The 16,249-nt window shown below is 36.2% G+C and overlaps 1 protein-coding gene across 1 annotated transcript in view; it reads left to right on the top strand.

Annotated features, from left to right (window-relative positions):
* The window catches only part of KPNA3 (karyopherin subunit alpha 3), a 91,930-nt gene that overhangs the window by 69,625 nt on the left and 6,056 nt on the right, over nt 1-16,249 (top strand). The window contains exons 10-15 of the mRNA XM_054446719.2: nt 1,565-1,609; nt 10,670-10,801; nt 11,984-12,112; nt 15,264-15,368; nt 15,467-15,538; nt 15,851-16,013. Coding sequence (XP_054302694.1) covers nt 1,565-1,609; nt 10,670-10,801; nt 11,984-12,112; nt 15,264-15,368; nt 15,467-15,538; nt 15,851-16,013 — 646 coding nt within the window. The remainder of the gene's footprint in view (nt 1-1,564; nt 1,610-10,669; nt 10,802-11,983; nt 12,113-15,263; nt 15,369-15,466; nt 15,539-15,850; nt 16,014-16,249) is intronic.

Genomic DNA, 16,249 nt, shown 5'->3' with positions numbered 1-16,249 from the left:
ATACAAAAGGAAAACAATCTCAAAGTTTTATTACTGTATTGCATTGTTGGTTTAAAGCTATAAAAGGGGGTTGCTACAGGCAAAACTAGTATACTTACATGCAAATGTTCTTGAATGAGTTTGCTTTAAGTCCAATTGATTTTTATTCTTCTTCTCCTTCTTCTTTTGAGACAGTCTTGTTCTATTGCCCAGGCTGGAGTGCAGTGGCATGATCTCAGCTCACTGCAGCCTCTGCCTCCTGGGTTCAAGCGAGTCTCGTGCCTCAGCCTCCTGAGTAGCTGGGATTACAGGTCAGCGCCACCACACCCGGCTAGTTTTTGTATTTTTAGTAGAGATGAGGTTTCACTGTGTTGGCCAGGCTGGTCTCGAACTCCTGACCTGAAGTGATCTGCTCACCTCAGTATCCCAAAGTGCTGGGATTACAGGTGTGAGCCACTGCCCCCGGCCTAACTCTAATTTATTTCTGACAAAATTGGAGTTCTTAAAAGTGTGACATATTTTTTGTTAAATCTACTAATTAAAACAAAGTAAAAACTTTTTTATTTACATTTGGTATGTAAATAGATCCGAGTACTTTGCATTTAAAAAAAAAATCCTACATAACCTTTATTCACTGTTGACTGTGTTATCTCTTTTTTTTTTTTTTTTTTTTTGAGACAGTCTCGCTCTGTTTCCCAAGCTGGAGTGCAGTGGCATGATCTTTGCCCACTGCAACCTCCACCTCCAGGGTTCAAGCGATTCTCATGTCTCAGGCATGTGCCACCATGCCAGGCTAATTTTTGTATTTTTAGTAGAAATGGGTTTTCACCATGTTCGCCAGCTGGTCTTGAACTCCTGGCATCAAGCAGTCCACCCACCTCGCCCTCCCAAAGTGGTGGGATTACAAGCATGAGCCACCACACTTGGCCAACTGTGTATCTTTATAATGGACATCTTTCTCTAGCACCTGCTACTTTTTGTTGCTATGCAAAGGTATTTTGTGTGATTTCCTACAACCCCCTGCTCCCTTTCTCCTAGATTTTAAAAAGAGATCTCTGGGGCTTGAATTTAACAAGCAAAGCTTTGTACTTTGTACTGGTTCGAATTTTCTTGACTAAAGCTGAAGTTGAAAACTTTAATTTGACTTAAGTAGCTTATTAAGTAAAATCGTATTTTTACCTTAAGCAGGTAAGTGAGACAATTATGGCAGTTTTAAGTGTGGCTTTTCTTAAATAGCTGTAACTGTATACTTGCATCTCCATTTTTTCCACTTGACATTTTATGCCATAAAGAAGGTTATTAAAAACAAATGTTTTTCTTTTAAGGTACATTAACTTCTGCCAGATTTATTTGGATATTTTAACTTGTTAATTGAACGTATTTCAGTTTAACGTTTGAAATATGTTTTTGGTTTTTTTAGATTGAATTTATCAGATTTTCATTTTCCTAAAAGATATTCAGACAAATTTAACATTGTCTTTCTCGCCCTACAAACCATATTTACCTGCTTTTTATGTCAAAGTTGTTTATTTTTACAGACATATTAATTAACTAATGTTAAGTATTGTTTATTTTCTTTCCTCAGATTTTGCCAGCTTTATGTGTCCTCATATACCATACGGATATAAACGTAAGTTAAGACGCAGCTTAAATGTGAGATTTTGCTCTTGATGGGACTGAAAGGGTTTTTATGTAAGTGTCAGCATACATTTTATCAACTTGTCAAGTTTCGACAATGTATTTACAGTTTTCAGAAATAGGATTAAGCTTAAATTAGGTTTATAGCTTAAATCTGTAAGCAGTAACAGCCAGACAGCAAAAATGCTCACTTTTGAGAAATTACTGCATATGTAGTTTATTTCTGTCATTATTAAGTAGTGTTTTTAAGCCTTAATATTTGTAAAGCAGTAAAACCTCATGAAACACCTTACTTTTTAAAAAAATCTCACTGGTTCTTACAACAGATAGGCTAGATATTATTCCCCCAATTTTATAGAATGAGAAGAAACAGACTCTCAGAGAGAGGTTAAATGACTTATCTAAAGTGGAAGAGCTAGTAAGGGTCAGAGTCAATATTCATACTGAAGTCTTCTCATAACAGGTCTTGGGTACTTGTCACAAAACCATGCTGCCTTTTTATGCTACAGCCTTTTTAGATATAGTATTGAAGAATATATAGTTTTAAATGCAAGGCATTTTTAGGTGATTTTTTTTTTCATTATATTCAGATTTAGTGAAGCATTTACTGTCGACATTCTGGCAAGTTTGATACTATCTAGGCAATCTGAAAATTCTCCTAAATGCAGTAAGGTTAATTGTTACTTTTCCATGGAGTAAAACAGTGGATAAATTTCGGTGACTAGTGTTGATCCAGTTTCTTTTATTCTAACATCTCTTTCTGATTTGTTGTATATTTGTGTTTTTGTAATCTTATCTTTATTTACATACACATAACATGTACGTACATATGTGTCTATGTGTGGCAGAATTGTGAATTATGTGTAATTTATCATTGGGACAAAGAAAATACATCTTTGCTTACCTTTCTCACAAGGCAATATAATTTGTGTATAAAAATTGTATCACATTACTCTAGCTCATTTGCAGATTTTAAGCTCTTAGGATGGAATCTTTTAAAGGTAACTAAAGTCACTTCGTGTTTGACACAGCCTAAAATGTCATTAAAATGAAGTAAAACATGTTTATATGCTGTCTTATTTCCAAAATGGATATAAAGTGACTTAACAAAAGACATGTAAGATAATATCTGTAAAGGAAAAAGTAAAATTTTTACAGAAATTTAGTTGTTGCTATTGAAAGTTAAGTTTAGTTGTAAGCTTTCTGACAGCAAAGATTAAAAGGGGAATAAGCAAAATATCTGCTGTTTGCCTCAGGACTTTCCCCCAGAACATTATAGAATTAATTTTAGGCAAATAAAAGCTTTCACCATCTGTTGGTTGTGTTTATGTGAAAGCTGGGGTATTAAAGTGGCAGTGTACTGTAGTTACAGGTATATTAGTCAAGTTTAGCAAACACTCACAAATTGTTCCACTTAAAGCCAGAATTGTGCCATGAATCGTACACTCAGTGATAAGACATAAAGAGACCGTGCCGTCTAAGACCTTAACATTAAAAACGTAAAAAGAGTTAAAAGGAAAGAACTTATGTCAAGAAATTGCTGTGCTGGATCTCTCTGTAGACTCCTTTTATCTTACCAGTATCCTTGTGAGATAAGTTTTATTCTCCTGTTTTACAAATACAGAGATTGAAACCCAGTAAAGTTAAATAATCTTTCTAAGGTCATGCAATGAATGAGAGCCATACCTGAGAACTGAAGCCAGGTCCAAGGCCTGTGCTTTTTCATACCATGATCACATATTCAGTGTAATCCATAGGCTCACAGTGAAAAAAAAAAAAAAATCATACCACGAGCACATAAACACAAAACATGGTATGAAAGCCAACAAGAAAAAAAGTAAGAGCAATGACCAAAGTGCTATATTATGGAAGCACAGATAATTTTGCTGGTGAAGCAGAAAGCTTCGTTGACAAAGGAACATTTGAGACGAGCATTATAAGGAGACAGAAGTGGGGAGAGAGTCAGAGATTATAGTGTTCATAGTTAGCATTTATTGAGTTTAAAATCTGCCAGGCACTGTTTTAAGCACTTTTGCTATGTTAACCCATTTAATTCTTACAGAAGTCTTGTGAGATTGGTACTCTCATTATCTCCATCATCTACAAACGTTGTAAAAGAAGCAGAGGTACTTAAGTAATTTGTCTCACGTCATATAACTAGGATGAATAGGATTTTCACAGGTTGAGAGAAAGTCATTTCAAGAACACGGGGGAAGATATTAAGGACTCAAGAATACATGGAGGTTTAAGAGAATACAGGTAGATAACAACCTAATACATTTGCTAAGGAGTTAATTTGCAGAGTCTTTGATTCTTTTTTTTTTTTTTTTTTGCTTTTTTTTCCGAGATGGAGTCTTGCTCTGTCACTCAGGCTGGAGTGCAGTGGCGCGATCTAGGCTCACTGCAACCTCCGCCTCCCGGGTTCAAGGGATTCTCCTGCCTCAGCCTCTCCAGTAGCTGGGATTACAGTGCACGCCACCATTCCCTGCTAATTTTTTATATGAGTTTTTGATTCTATGTTAAAAGAGTTTTAAGTTTATCTTGTAATGAGTGCAGAGTCATTGTAGATTTTTTAAATCAGGAAATGATATTTCTGTTTTATACAGATAAAATTATCTGTAACAGACAAATAGCACAGCAAAGGTATGGAAGGTTTGAAGTAGGGAAAGTTTGACTGTAGGTAGATGTATTTTGCTATCATAATAGGTTTAGGGAAGTTGATGAAGGCATGGACTATTACTAAATTGCAATAATAGGAATGGTTAAGGGAGAAAAAACTTTTGAGTGTTAGGAAATAAAGTGAGTAGAACTTGGAACTTGTTGTTCCTCAGTGGTGGTATTTTCCAAAAGCGAAAGACAATACAGATTTTGGATTTGTCAGTATTTAAGGGATTGATGAAAACCTGGGCATTGAATGAGATCGCCTGGGGGAGGCTGTATTTCAGAAGGAGGGCTAAAAATGTAACTCAGGAATTCCCGACATTTCAGGAATGGCAGCAAGGGAAGAAGAACCAACAAAGGAGTTTTTAAAAGCAGTATGATGATGGTGGGCACGGTGGCTCACATTTGTAATCCTAGCACTTTGGAAGGCTGAGGACGGCGGATCACTTGAGGTCAGGAGTTTGAGACCAGCCCGGCCAACATAGCAAAACCCCGTCTCTACTAAAAATACAAAAATTAGGTGGGCATCGTGGTGCGTGCCTGTAATCCCAGCTACTTGGGAGGCTGGGGCAGGAGAATCACTTGAGTCGGGGAGGTGGAGGTTGCAATGCACCGAGATCACGCCACTGCACTCCCACGTGGGCAACAGAGCGAGATGCTGTGTTAAAAAAATAAATAAATAAAATTAAAGTAGTGTGATAGAAGCATAAACTGTGGAACAAATGTGGGGAAAAAATAAGGCAGAGATTTAATAGATTCTAGATCATATAGTCTTGTCTAAAGAACTACATCTCCTTTTTGTGTAGCAGATAAGGAGCCAGGGAATAAATGGTCAAATTTTTATTTTGGATTGATAGCTCAAAGGCTAATATAGATCAAAGGCAAGAAAATCACTTGAGCCCAGGAGTTCAAGCCCAGCCTAGGCAACATACTGGGACCCCATCTCTAAAAGTAAAAAATTAGAGAGTATGAGTGTCTGCAGTTTCAGGGTGCCTAACACCCAGCTGTAGCTTACCTTCTCCCAGCCTTTGAGATATTGTCATGGAGACCCCACTGAAAACCATTAGTTGATCTCAGTCTACAATTTCATTATTATATTAGTTAGAAAAAAAAAATAGTTTTCTGCTAATAGTAGTGACCATGTAATGGAGAAACATCTTAAGGCATCATGTCGTTTTGCACAGGATTCTGTTTTGTGGACACAGTTTATTTAAACACACTATTATGGATAGGCATTTAGGCTATTTCCTGAATTTTGCAAATGTGAAAGTATTATTCCAATGACTATTGTGTGTTTTCATATTATTGGAGGTGTATCTTCAGGGTATATTCTTAGAAGCAGGATTGCTGGGTCAAGAGTGAATGCATTTGTAATTTCATTGCATACTGCCCAATTCCCTGCTATAAGGGTTGTGCTATTTTGCCTTGGTATTTGGGAAGGTTTGTATTCTTGTTCTAGTGGTTGCCTTTATTGTGGTTGCCCTTATTCTTATATCTTTTCTTTTTTACTGTTTTGATAGTTTTAAACGACATTTTTCGACTCCTTTATCTGTTATGTAGTGTATGCAGTATGCATTCAAAAGTGAAAGTGACTTTCTCAGTATCCTTGCCAATAGAGTGTGTTGTCACATTTAAAATTTTTGCTCATCTGATAGGTGAGAAATAGTATCTCAGTTTTAATTTGCATTTTACTTTTTATGAATGATGTTGAACATTATTTCATTTGTTTAAGGGCCATTTTAATTTGTATCTTTGCGAACAGACTAGTCATATTTACTGTCTGTTTTTCTGTAGGATTTTTGGTCTTTTTCTTAGGTTTTAAGAGTTCTTTATATATTAAGGATATTAGCTCTGCCATACTTAAAATACTTCCCTAGTTTGTCTTTTGTCTTTGACTATGATGTTTTGCCATGTGAACTTTTTGTATATAATCAAATTCATCAATTTTTTTAAATTGTATCTACATTTTGTCTGAACTATAGATGTTTTATGTTAGAGAAATATCTGTACATTCCTTTTTTGGGTGTTCTGTCAAGGACACTGAAAAAATGTGATGAATTTTTCAGTGTCTATAGAGAAAATTCTATTATTTTTCTCCTTAAATCTATTAATAAAACTTATATTAATGATATTTTTAAAAATTGAACCATCCTTGCATTCTTTGAATCATCTCACTTGATCATTATATGTTAGTTTCTCAATGTAGTATGTGATTCTGTTAATAATATTTTATTTCACATTTTTACATCAGCATTCACATAAGTGATACTGGTTTGCAGTTTAGCTTTTGTTCAATTTATTAGGCAATAATTTACATTAATTACAAATATTAATATTAAATTTAATTATGTTAATACAGGTAGTTAATGGTGCTATAATCATGATGTATTAGGTTTTATACTTTTATTGTTTTATTAAAGTTTAAGTGTTAATGTTATGCTTCCTTCTTTTTCTGTTCTCTGGAACAATTTATATAGCATCGAGTCTATCTGACCTTTGAAGATTTGATAGTTTCCCTCTTAAATCCTTTGGGGTTTTGGTATTTTTTTGTGGAGTTAGTTTCATGATAATTTTCTTTATTTTTGATATGGAAGTTGGCTTGTTTAAGCGCTTTCTAAAGGAGGTCAATTTGTATCAACTGTTGTTCTAGTAAATTATTCATTGCATCTACGTTTATTTGCATTAAAGTGTGCAGGGTAGTTTTTTGTTCTAATTTATTATTTTAAGGGTTATTTTATCATTTCTCATTTTGTGTATTTGTGCCCCCTCCCTGCTCTTTTCTAATTAAGTTAGGTAGGACTTTTTCTGTTTCTTAGTTGTTTTTTTTGTTTGTTTTTTGTTTTTTTCAGAGAACCAGGGTTTCAGTTTATTAGTTAGATCTATGATTTTCCTGTTCTTTATCTCATTACTTTTGTATTTTTCATTGACTCATCATAATCACCCAAAATCCATAGTTTACACCATTGTTCATTCACTCTTGCTGTTGTGCATTCTGTGGGTTCAGACAAATTTGTATAAATTTGTAAGGCTATGAATTTTCCTTTAATCACTGTTTTAAATCTCATAGATTCTGATGTGTGGCATTTTTGAGTTCAATTGAGTGGCAATTTTGTTGAGTTCAGGCCAGGCATTTTGGCTCATGCCTGTAATCCCAGCACTTTGGGAGGCTGAGACGGGCCGATCACCTGAGGTCAGGAGTTTGAGACCAGCCTGGCCAACATTGTGAAACCCCATTTCTACTAAAAACACAAAAATTAGCTGGGTGTGATGGCGCGCGCCTGTAATCCCAGCTACATGGGGCACTGAGGCAGGAGAATCACTTGAACTTAGGAGGCAGAGATTGCAGTGAGCCAAGGTTGTGCTACTGCATCCCAGCCCAGGTGACAGAGTGAGACTCTGTCTCAAAAAGAAAAGAAAACTAGAAATTTTGTTGTTGGGTTTTTCTGGGTTTTTTTTGTGTGTGTGTGTGTGTGTGTCTGTGTGTGTGTGTGTGTGTGTTTTCACCTAAGAGCTGTTTAATATAAGGCTATTAAATTTCTATATAGAAAAGCCTTTTTGGTTTTCATTTTATTAATGTATAAGTTTATTACCTTGTGATAGGCTTATAATGTTTCTAACTTAGGTAATTTATTGATGTTTTCTTTGAACCTAATAAGATATTTGTACATGTGCAAGTTGTAGTTGCCATTATCAGGGTATAAAGTTCAATATATATTCATAAGAGTTATACCTTTATTTTTTGCCTATTTGACTTCCCTCATATGGCAGTAGTATGTTAAAACCTCCTATTATTAGTATGTTTTTACATATATTTGTGTGTGTGTGTGTGTGTGTTTATTCTGTGCTTTAAAACAGTGATTGCAGGGCTATTTGGTTAATAGATGTTTATAACTGTTGTATTTTCATGATAAATTGTGGGATTTAACTTTGTAAAATATCCTTTTTTCTTTGTAATGCTTTTTAGCTTAAATTCTACTGGTCTTTTAACAGGATTACAACCTCAGCTTTCTTTTTATCATTTACTTGGCATACTTTTACTCATCCCTTTATTTTTAGCCTTTCCAAATTCTTTGTTTTATGTGTCTCTTGTATACAGCATGGAATTGGATTTTGTTTTGAGAGCCAGGGCCAATTTGAAAATCTTTTTTTTTTTAATAGGTTAGTTAGGCCCATTCACATAGGTTGATAGATTGATTTGAACTGTCATTTTGTGAAATAATGTCCCTGTTTTTTTTTTTCTCTGCTAAGCATACTTTTGTCTTTTTCAATTTTCTTTTGGTATTTGGGGAGGAGGTTTTTATTTTTGTTCTAGTGGTTACCTTTATTGTTACACCTTTTTAATGCTGTCTTCTTTTTTACTGTTTTGACAGTTTTAAATGATATTTTTTTTACTTCTGTCTCTTACCTGTGCAATGATGCATGAGCTTATTCTATTTTCTCTTTTCTTGCCTCAACCTCCCATTTTTTAATCTGATTCTAGACTTACCTATTTTGCCAAATTTGGAACATATTTCTTCATATTTTTTCAGCTCCGCCTTTCCTTGTAGGGACTCTGAAGACACAAATATTAGATCTATTGTTATTGTGCTGGAAGTTCCTGAGAGTTAATTTCTCTTTAATCTTTTTTTTTTTTTTTCTGTTATTCAGTTTGGATGATTTCTATTGATGTATCTTTGGGTTCATTTATTTTTTCCCCCCATCATGTCGGGTTTTTTTGCTGAGAGTTCCCATTTTAAATTTGTTTCAAGTGTGTTCATAATTGTTCACCAGTGCATTTTTATGATAGTTACTTTAAAATCTTATCAAGTCCTTGTCAGATAATTCCAATATGTGTGTCATCTCAGTATTGGCATCTGTTGACTGTCTTTTCTCTTTTGAGAATTTCCTGGATCTTGGTCTGAAGGGTTATTTTCCATTGTAGCCTACACATATTGGTGTTATGCTTTGAGACCCTTGTTTCTAGGTAAATCTAGTTACTGTTACTGCCAGGCTGGGCAGTAGCCAGACTTTGTTCTCACACACAGCATCTGCAGACACCTCCAGCTGGGAGGCCTCCTCACTTCCAGAGTGGGAAATGGGCTGGTAGGTGGGCTCAGCTCTTAGGCCCAGCTTCTATCCTCCAATTTTTGAAGTTTGCAATATTTCTATTTTCCTAAAACCTATAACATTTACAAATTCTTTTTCCACTCTTATCTCCATGTTTGTGTTAGTCCTTGATATACAATTAAATACATTAAATGCTTGTTTATCAATCCTGTTGCTGAAGTTTCCCCAGTCATCTCTTAAATGAAGCTCATGCTGTAGTAAAAGGATCAGCAAAATTTTCTGTAAAGGTTCAGAGAATATTTTATGCTTTACAGGCTATATAGTCTCTCCCACTAAAGTGGACTGCCCTCTCCCCTTCTCTGCTTTTACGCAGTCTTGAGACAAGAGGTCCAGACAAAAGCTAGAATTTAATTTTTTCTCCTCTTACAGATAATGGAAATTTTTAGTGTTCTCTGACTCTTAGTAATGCTGAAGGGGTGTGGGTTATATGTGTAGTTTTATTTTATTTATTCATCGATATCCTCTTTTGAAGGGTATGTGAATTCAGGTGCCTGCTATTATTTTAGGGCAAAAAGATGTGATGTCTTCAATTTGCATGACCTAATAGGAAACATCTTGATTTTGCATAAGCTACAACCAGTGCTTCTATTCCTCTGTGACAACACCAAGCAATGCCACATACAAGATCTTTGAACTTGAATGAATCACCAGATCGCTAAGCCTGTTTTCTTCTATGTAGTTGCAAAGTTAGGATGGGCATAGGGCATGGTTTATACTCCAGGTTTATACTTCAGTTGGGGACACATTTCAGGAGATTTTCAAACAATTTTTTCCCCAGATGAAGTTAAAGTGCCAAGTCATATCTTTTATTGGTTTACTTTAGTAGTCTGAAAAATTGTATTGCTAAATATGTTGGAAAACCAGTAGAGTAGATAGATGACCTTTCTGTTCTCTTCTGAACTTGAAACAGTATGGTGTGTTGGCCTCATTCTTGTAAATAGTGTTTTTCTGTGTGATTATTAGGTAGCTAATTTGTGAGGGCAGGGAGAATTACTTTTCTGCCTGTTTTTAAATTCATCTGTCTGATACATAAATGCAGAAGTTGGAATAGAAGTTTTCCCAGACTCCTGTGTCTCATTTTTTGTGAAGAATGATCTGAGGTAGGCATTGAAAGAAAGATAAGGTACTTTCTACTTAATAGATTAATCAGCTAAGCAGATATTTTTGCCGCTAAGCTAAAACTTGAAATTTGGTTACTTTTTCTGTCACTACTCCTGAGGTGTGTTGAACATGTAAAGCATGCAAACAAATGTGTAAAATGGTTTTTCTTTTGTGTTTCCTGTAGATTCTCGTAGACACTGTTTGGGCTCTGTCATACTTGACAGATGGAGGTAATGAGCAGATACAGATGGTTATTGATTCAGGAGTTGTGCCATTTCTTGTGCCCCTTCTGAGCCATCAGGAAGTCAAAGTTCAAGTAAGTATTTTAAAATTTTTCTTATTTGTAAACAGTTGTGTTTGCTATAACCAGTTAACTTGTACAACTAGGCTTTAATTCTATCTGTAAGTGCTTATCCTCCTGATTTCTTCTGCTAGTCTCTGAGCCTGATTTTGTTGATTTCCAAATCTTTATCTCACCCAGTTGATTTGCTGAGTTCCACACCTGTATAGCCAATTGTTCTTGACCCTTTATACATATCATCTAAGAACTCCTTCAAGCTTTCCGTGGTTAACTAGACAGAAATGAAACGATCATCTCCCACAAACCTGCTCTTCTTCCTTGTCTACCTTCAGTGAACAGCATGGCCTAAGCTAGAAATTTTGATTCTTCCTTGCAATTCCCATTCCGTTACAAAATCATTTGAATTCTTCTTATATAGGTTCAAATCTGTCTCTCCTTATCTATCTAGAACAACAGATTTAGTTCAAGACTCTTTCCCCCAAATAATTGCAATAACCTAATTGCATTTCTTCTTTCTCTCTCCCACTCTAATTAGGGGTAGGCACTTGCTAGATCTGTTCATCCTGCTTCTACCAAAGTGACTTTCTAGGTGGAAGTGTGTGCCCAGTCCAGGCCTTTATTAAAATATTATATATTTTTTTGAGATGGAGTCTTGTTCTGTCACCCAAGCTGGAGTATGGTGGCGCAATCTCTGCTCACTGCAGCCTCTGCCTCTCAGGTTCAAGTGATTCTCCTGCCTCAGCCTTCAGAGTAGCTGGGATTACAGGCATGCACCATCACACCAGCTAATTTTTCTATTTTTAGTAGAGATGGAGTTTCACTATGTTGCCCAGGCTGGTCTTAAACTCCTGACCTCAGGTGATTCCCCCTACCTCGGCCTCCCAAAGTGCTGGGATTATAGGCATGAGCCACCATGCCCAGCCTTAAGAAACTGGACTTCTAAAATTTTAATTTCCTTTTATTTTTTTAATCTTTTTCCAACCAATTTTCACACAATTTTTTTTTCATAAAGTTTCAGTTTTTCACAAGAGACTATTTAAAATTCAGAATTGCTCTCAGACTGCTTGGTGCTTTGTGAAAGGATGAAATAAGTGTTATTTACACCTTGCATTTTTACTTTTTCTCAGGATTATGAAAAATATAGAATCAGTCTTATAAACAAATAAATTTATAGAAAACATTTTATCCCCACCCTAGACAGCAGCCCTCAGAGCAGTTGGCAACATAGTGACTGGCACTGACGAGCAGACCCAGGTTGTTCTCAATTGTGATGTCCTGTCACATTTCCCAAATCTCTTATCACACCCAAAAGAGAAGATAAATAAGGTAAGGCATATAATGTCCTCATTATGCTATTTCTTTCTATGTCTCATTTTTAACTGTCTCCTTGTTTTTATTGCTACTTGTATGTGTTTCTTAAAAGCCACTGCAGCGAAGATGAGAATTATTTTAAATCACCTCTGCAAATGTTTTTCTTCAACTTTTTTTTTTTTTTTTTTTGAGACAGAATCTGTCTGTTGCCTAGGCTGGAGTGCAGTGGCACGATCTCGGCTCACTGCAACCTCTGCCTCCTGGGTTCAAGCGATTCTCCTGCCTCAGCCTCCCAAGAAGCTGGGACTACAGGTGCCCGCCACCACGCCTAGCTAATTTTTGTATTTTTAGTAGAGACGGTGTTTCACCATATTGGCCAGGCTGGTCTCGAACTCCTGACCTTGTGATCCGCCTGTTTCAGCCCCACAAAGTGCTGGGATTACAGGCGTGAGCCACCGCGCCCAGCCTTTTTCAACTTTTAATCGCTTCTGGTAGGTGCTGCCCTGATCATCACAGAGTAAAAATCATTTTTAGACTACCTGTGTTTCTATTTAAGTAGACTGAGCATAGCAACAATCATTAAATTAGTAGCCACTTGAAAGTGCAGACAAAATCTGCCATTTGAATGGGCTGGTATTTTTGTTAAACAAACAGATCATAAAAATTTTGATCTCCCAGCAAAATTAGATTGGACCCAAAGACGAGGTGCCTAAATTCAAGGATCATAAAAAATTACTCTTTTTAAGATTTCAAGCTTCATAGACAAGTTTATTATTAATTGTGTAATATGTACTTACCAGTATGTAATAAGTCTTCATGTCTGGCTTATTTCATCTAGCATGTTTTCAAGGTTCATTCATTTTGCAGCATGTGTCAGAACTTCATTCTTTCTATGGCTGAATAAATATTCCATTGTATGTATACACCACATTTTGTTTTTACATTCTTCTGTTGATGGACACTTGGGTTGTTTCCATCTTTTCACTATTATGAATAATGCTGCAGTGAACATTGGCATACAAATACCTATTTGAGTTCCCGCTTTCAATTTCTTTGGATATATAACTGCGAGTAGAATTGCTCGATCATATGTTAATTCTGGGTTTAGCTTTTTGAGGAACCACCAAACCGTTTTCCTTTGCAGCTGCACTGTTTTACATTCCCACCAGCAGTGTTACTAGAATTCTAATTTCTCCACATCCTAGTAGATGTGAAGTGGTGTCTCATTGTGGTTTAAATTTATATTTAGTTGGCCAGGCATGGTGGCTCACGCCTGTAATCCCAGCACTCTGGGAGGCCGAGGTGGGCAGATCACGAGGTCAGGAGATTGAGACCATCCTGGCTAACACAGTGAAACCCCGTCTCTACTAAAAGTACAAAAAATTAGCCGGGTGTGGTGGCCGACGCCTGTAGTCCCAACTACTCAGGAGGCTGAGGCAGGAGAATGGCATGAACCCAGGAGGTGGAGTTTGCAGTGAGCCAAGTTTGTGCCACTGCATTCCAGCCTGGGCGACAGAGCGAGACGCTGTCTCAAAAAAAAAGGAAAAAAGAAAAAAATAAATAAATTTACATTTAGTTTACTAAAGTTTTGTCTGCCTAATATACTACCATCACCCAAACCCAGCAGAACTGATCATTTCTTCTTCGTCGTCATAACTATATTTATATAGTTGCTTGAGTATAATTTGACTGTTGGGTTCTTATAGAAAAGTATGGTGTCAAAAAACACATTTTATAGATACATTTGTTCCAGTAAAGAGAAAGAAGCCAGAGACTTTCAGACTCTGGGCCAGTTATTTTTACTATAGAAATTTTTAACAATATAGGTGATTTTTTTTTTTTTAGCTAAATGAATATATTGCATAATTGGAAACAACTGAGAAGTAAGGAAGCTGGGCAGAAGTCAGCAGAGAAAGGTTCCGGCCTGTGATGTAGTATGCTTTTAAGTGAGGGTATTGTGGGGGTAGAGGAAAATTTCATAGAAATGCTGTCTCAACTTCAGCAAGCAATTAGTTACTTCAAAAATTTTTTGGCTTGAAAATTTGTTACTTGCATTTTGAGACCATCATGGGACCCTGGAAGTAGAAGTTACCAACTTGATTTTCTTCCCTCAGCATTTCTCTTTGAAACTTTTTAAATCTACAAAAAATGTGCAAGAATAGTATAGTGAACACCCATGTACTCTAAACACAGATTTGGCAATTATTAAAAACTTACCACAGTTGGATGGCAAAATAAATTCAGTTGTGGAAGAGGAAGATACACATGTGATACTAACCTGTAAACAGCTCACAGACGTGTTTATGACTTATAAATCCTTTAGTTTTAGAATATTTATGTTATATAGACCCATGCTAGACTAGTTAGATGGTTAATTTCTATGGAATACTTGAATGACTGTATCTTGTGAGTAAATGTTTTTAAAATTTAAAAAAAATCACCTTTATTAGAAGTAGTTTTTAAGTAGTTTTAGAAATTCAGTTGTATAGTGGCTGGGCGCGGTGGCTCACGCCTGTAATCCCAGCACTTTGGGAGGCCTAGGCGGGTGGATCACGAGGTCAGGAGATCGAGACCATCCTGGCTAACACGGTGAAACCCCATCTCTACTAAAAGTAGAAGAAAATTAGCCGGGCGTGGTGACGGGTGCCTGTAGTCCCAGCTACTCGGGAGACTGAGGCAGGAGAATGGCGTGAACCTGGGAGGCGGAGCTTGCAGTGAGCCGAGATCACACCACTGCACTCCAACCTGGGCGACAGAGCGAGACTCCGTCTCAAAAAAAAAAAGAAAAGAAAAAAGAAATTCAGTTGTATATTTATTTCTGTCTTTTAGAGGAAGCTAATGCACAGACATGTAAGCTCCATGAATAAAGATTTCTGTTTTGTTCACTTCTATAAAATCACCATTTCCTAGAATAATGCCTAGCTTATAGTAGGCCTATATATTAATGAATGGATAAATGCCAGGTTATTGGAGCCCAAATATAATTAATGGAAATTTCCTTATAACTTGTTTAAAATAGAAGATTTTGTATACCTAATCACTTTTTAGATGCAGTCTCTTTAACGTAATTTAGGTGATTTTGTTATTGTCTATATAAAATATATTAGAAAGGCATTAAAGGTATTATTTTTCAAATAAAGGTGCCCTATATTTTGTTCAATTATAGGAAGCAGTGTGGTTCCTTTCCAACATAACAGCAGGCAACCAGCAACAAGTTCAAGCTGTAATAGATGCTGGATTAATTCCTATGATTATTCATCAGCTTGCTAAGGTTGGTCATATTATGAGTTCACTGTGTCTATTAATCTGTTAATAACCAAGACTTTTTGGATAAAGAGTCCATTTTATCATCTCATTTTTAACCTTCAGGGGGACTTTGGAACACAAAAAGAAGCTGCTTGGGCAATCAGCAACTTAACAATAAGTGGCAGAAAAGATCAGGTGAGTTTGAAAACATGTAACTGTCATGATTGTTAATACTGGAAAGCATGCTACTCTCTATGTTTAGTAGTTGCTGACTGTATTGTGTTCTTTTTGGGGAAAAGATAATTATTATTATTTTAAGAGATGGAGTCTCGCTATGTTGCCCAGGCTAGAGTGCAGTTGCTATTCACAGGCATGACCATAACGCACTAAGCCTCCAACTCCTGGGCTCAAGATAGCCTCCTGCCTCAGCCTTCCATGTAGCACGACACCGTACTGGGAAATAGATAATTATGTAAATAAAAATATTTCTTCTCTTTTGTTGTCTAGGTTGAGTACCTTGTACAGCAGAATGTAATACCACCGTTCTGTAATTTACTGTCAGTGAAAGATTCTCAAGTGGTTCAGGTGGTTCTAGATGGTCTAAAAAACATTCTGATAATGGCCGGTGATGAAGCAAGCACAATAGCTGAAATAATAGAGGAATGTGGAGGTAAGAGTGGATTGATTGAAGAAGAGTATTTGAGCACTGGAACTCTGAAACATAAGTTCTTTAAAGTCAACTTACTAGACAGAAAATTATTAGGATACGTTGTTTTTAAATGATCACAGTATGTTGCTTTTCTTTATTCACTATGTTTGCATTCCAAGAGGATTTTCCAGAAGACAGTAGTCCATACTTTGCAAAATCTGGTTGTGAAAGTCACTGTATAGCCTTCTAGAGATTGA

Source organism: Pongo pygmaeus, chromosome 14 (assembly GCF_028885625.2).
Source record: "Pongo pygmaeus isolate AG05252 chromosome 14, NHGRI_mPonPyg2-v2.0_pri, whole genome shotgun sequence".
Classification (NCBI taxonomy): domain Eukaryota; kingdom Metazoa; phylum Chordata; class Mammalia; order Primates; family Hominidae; genus Pongo; species Pongo pygmaeus.
This window is presented reverse-complemented; position numbering and strand designations above follow the sequence as displayed.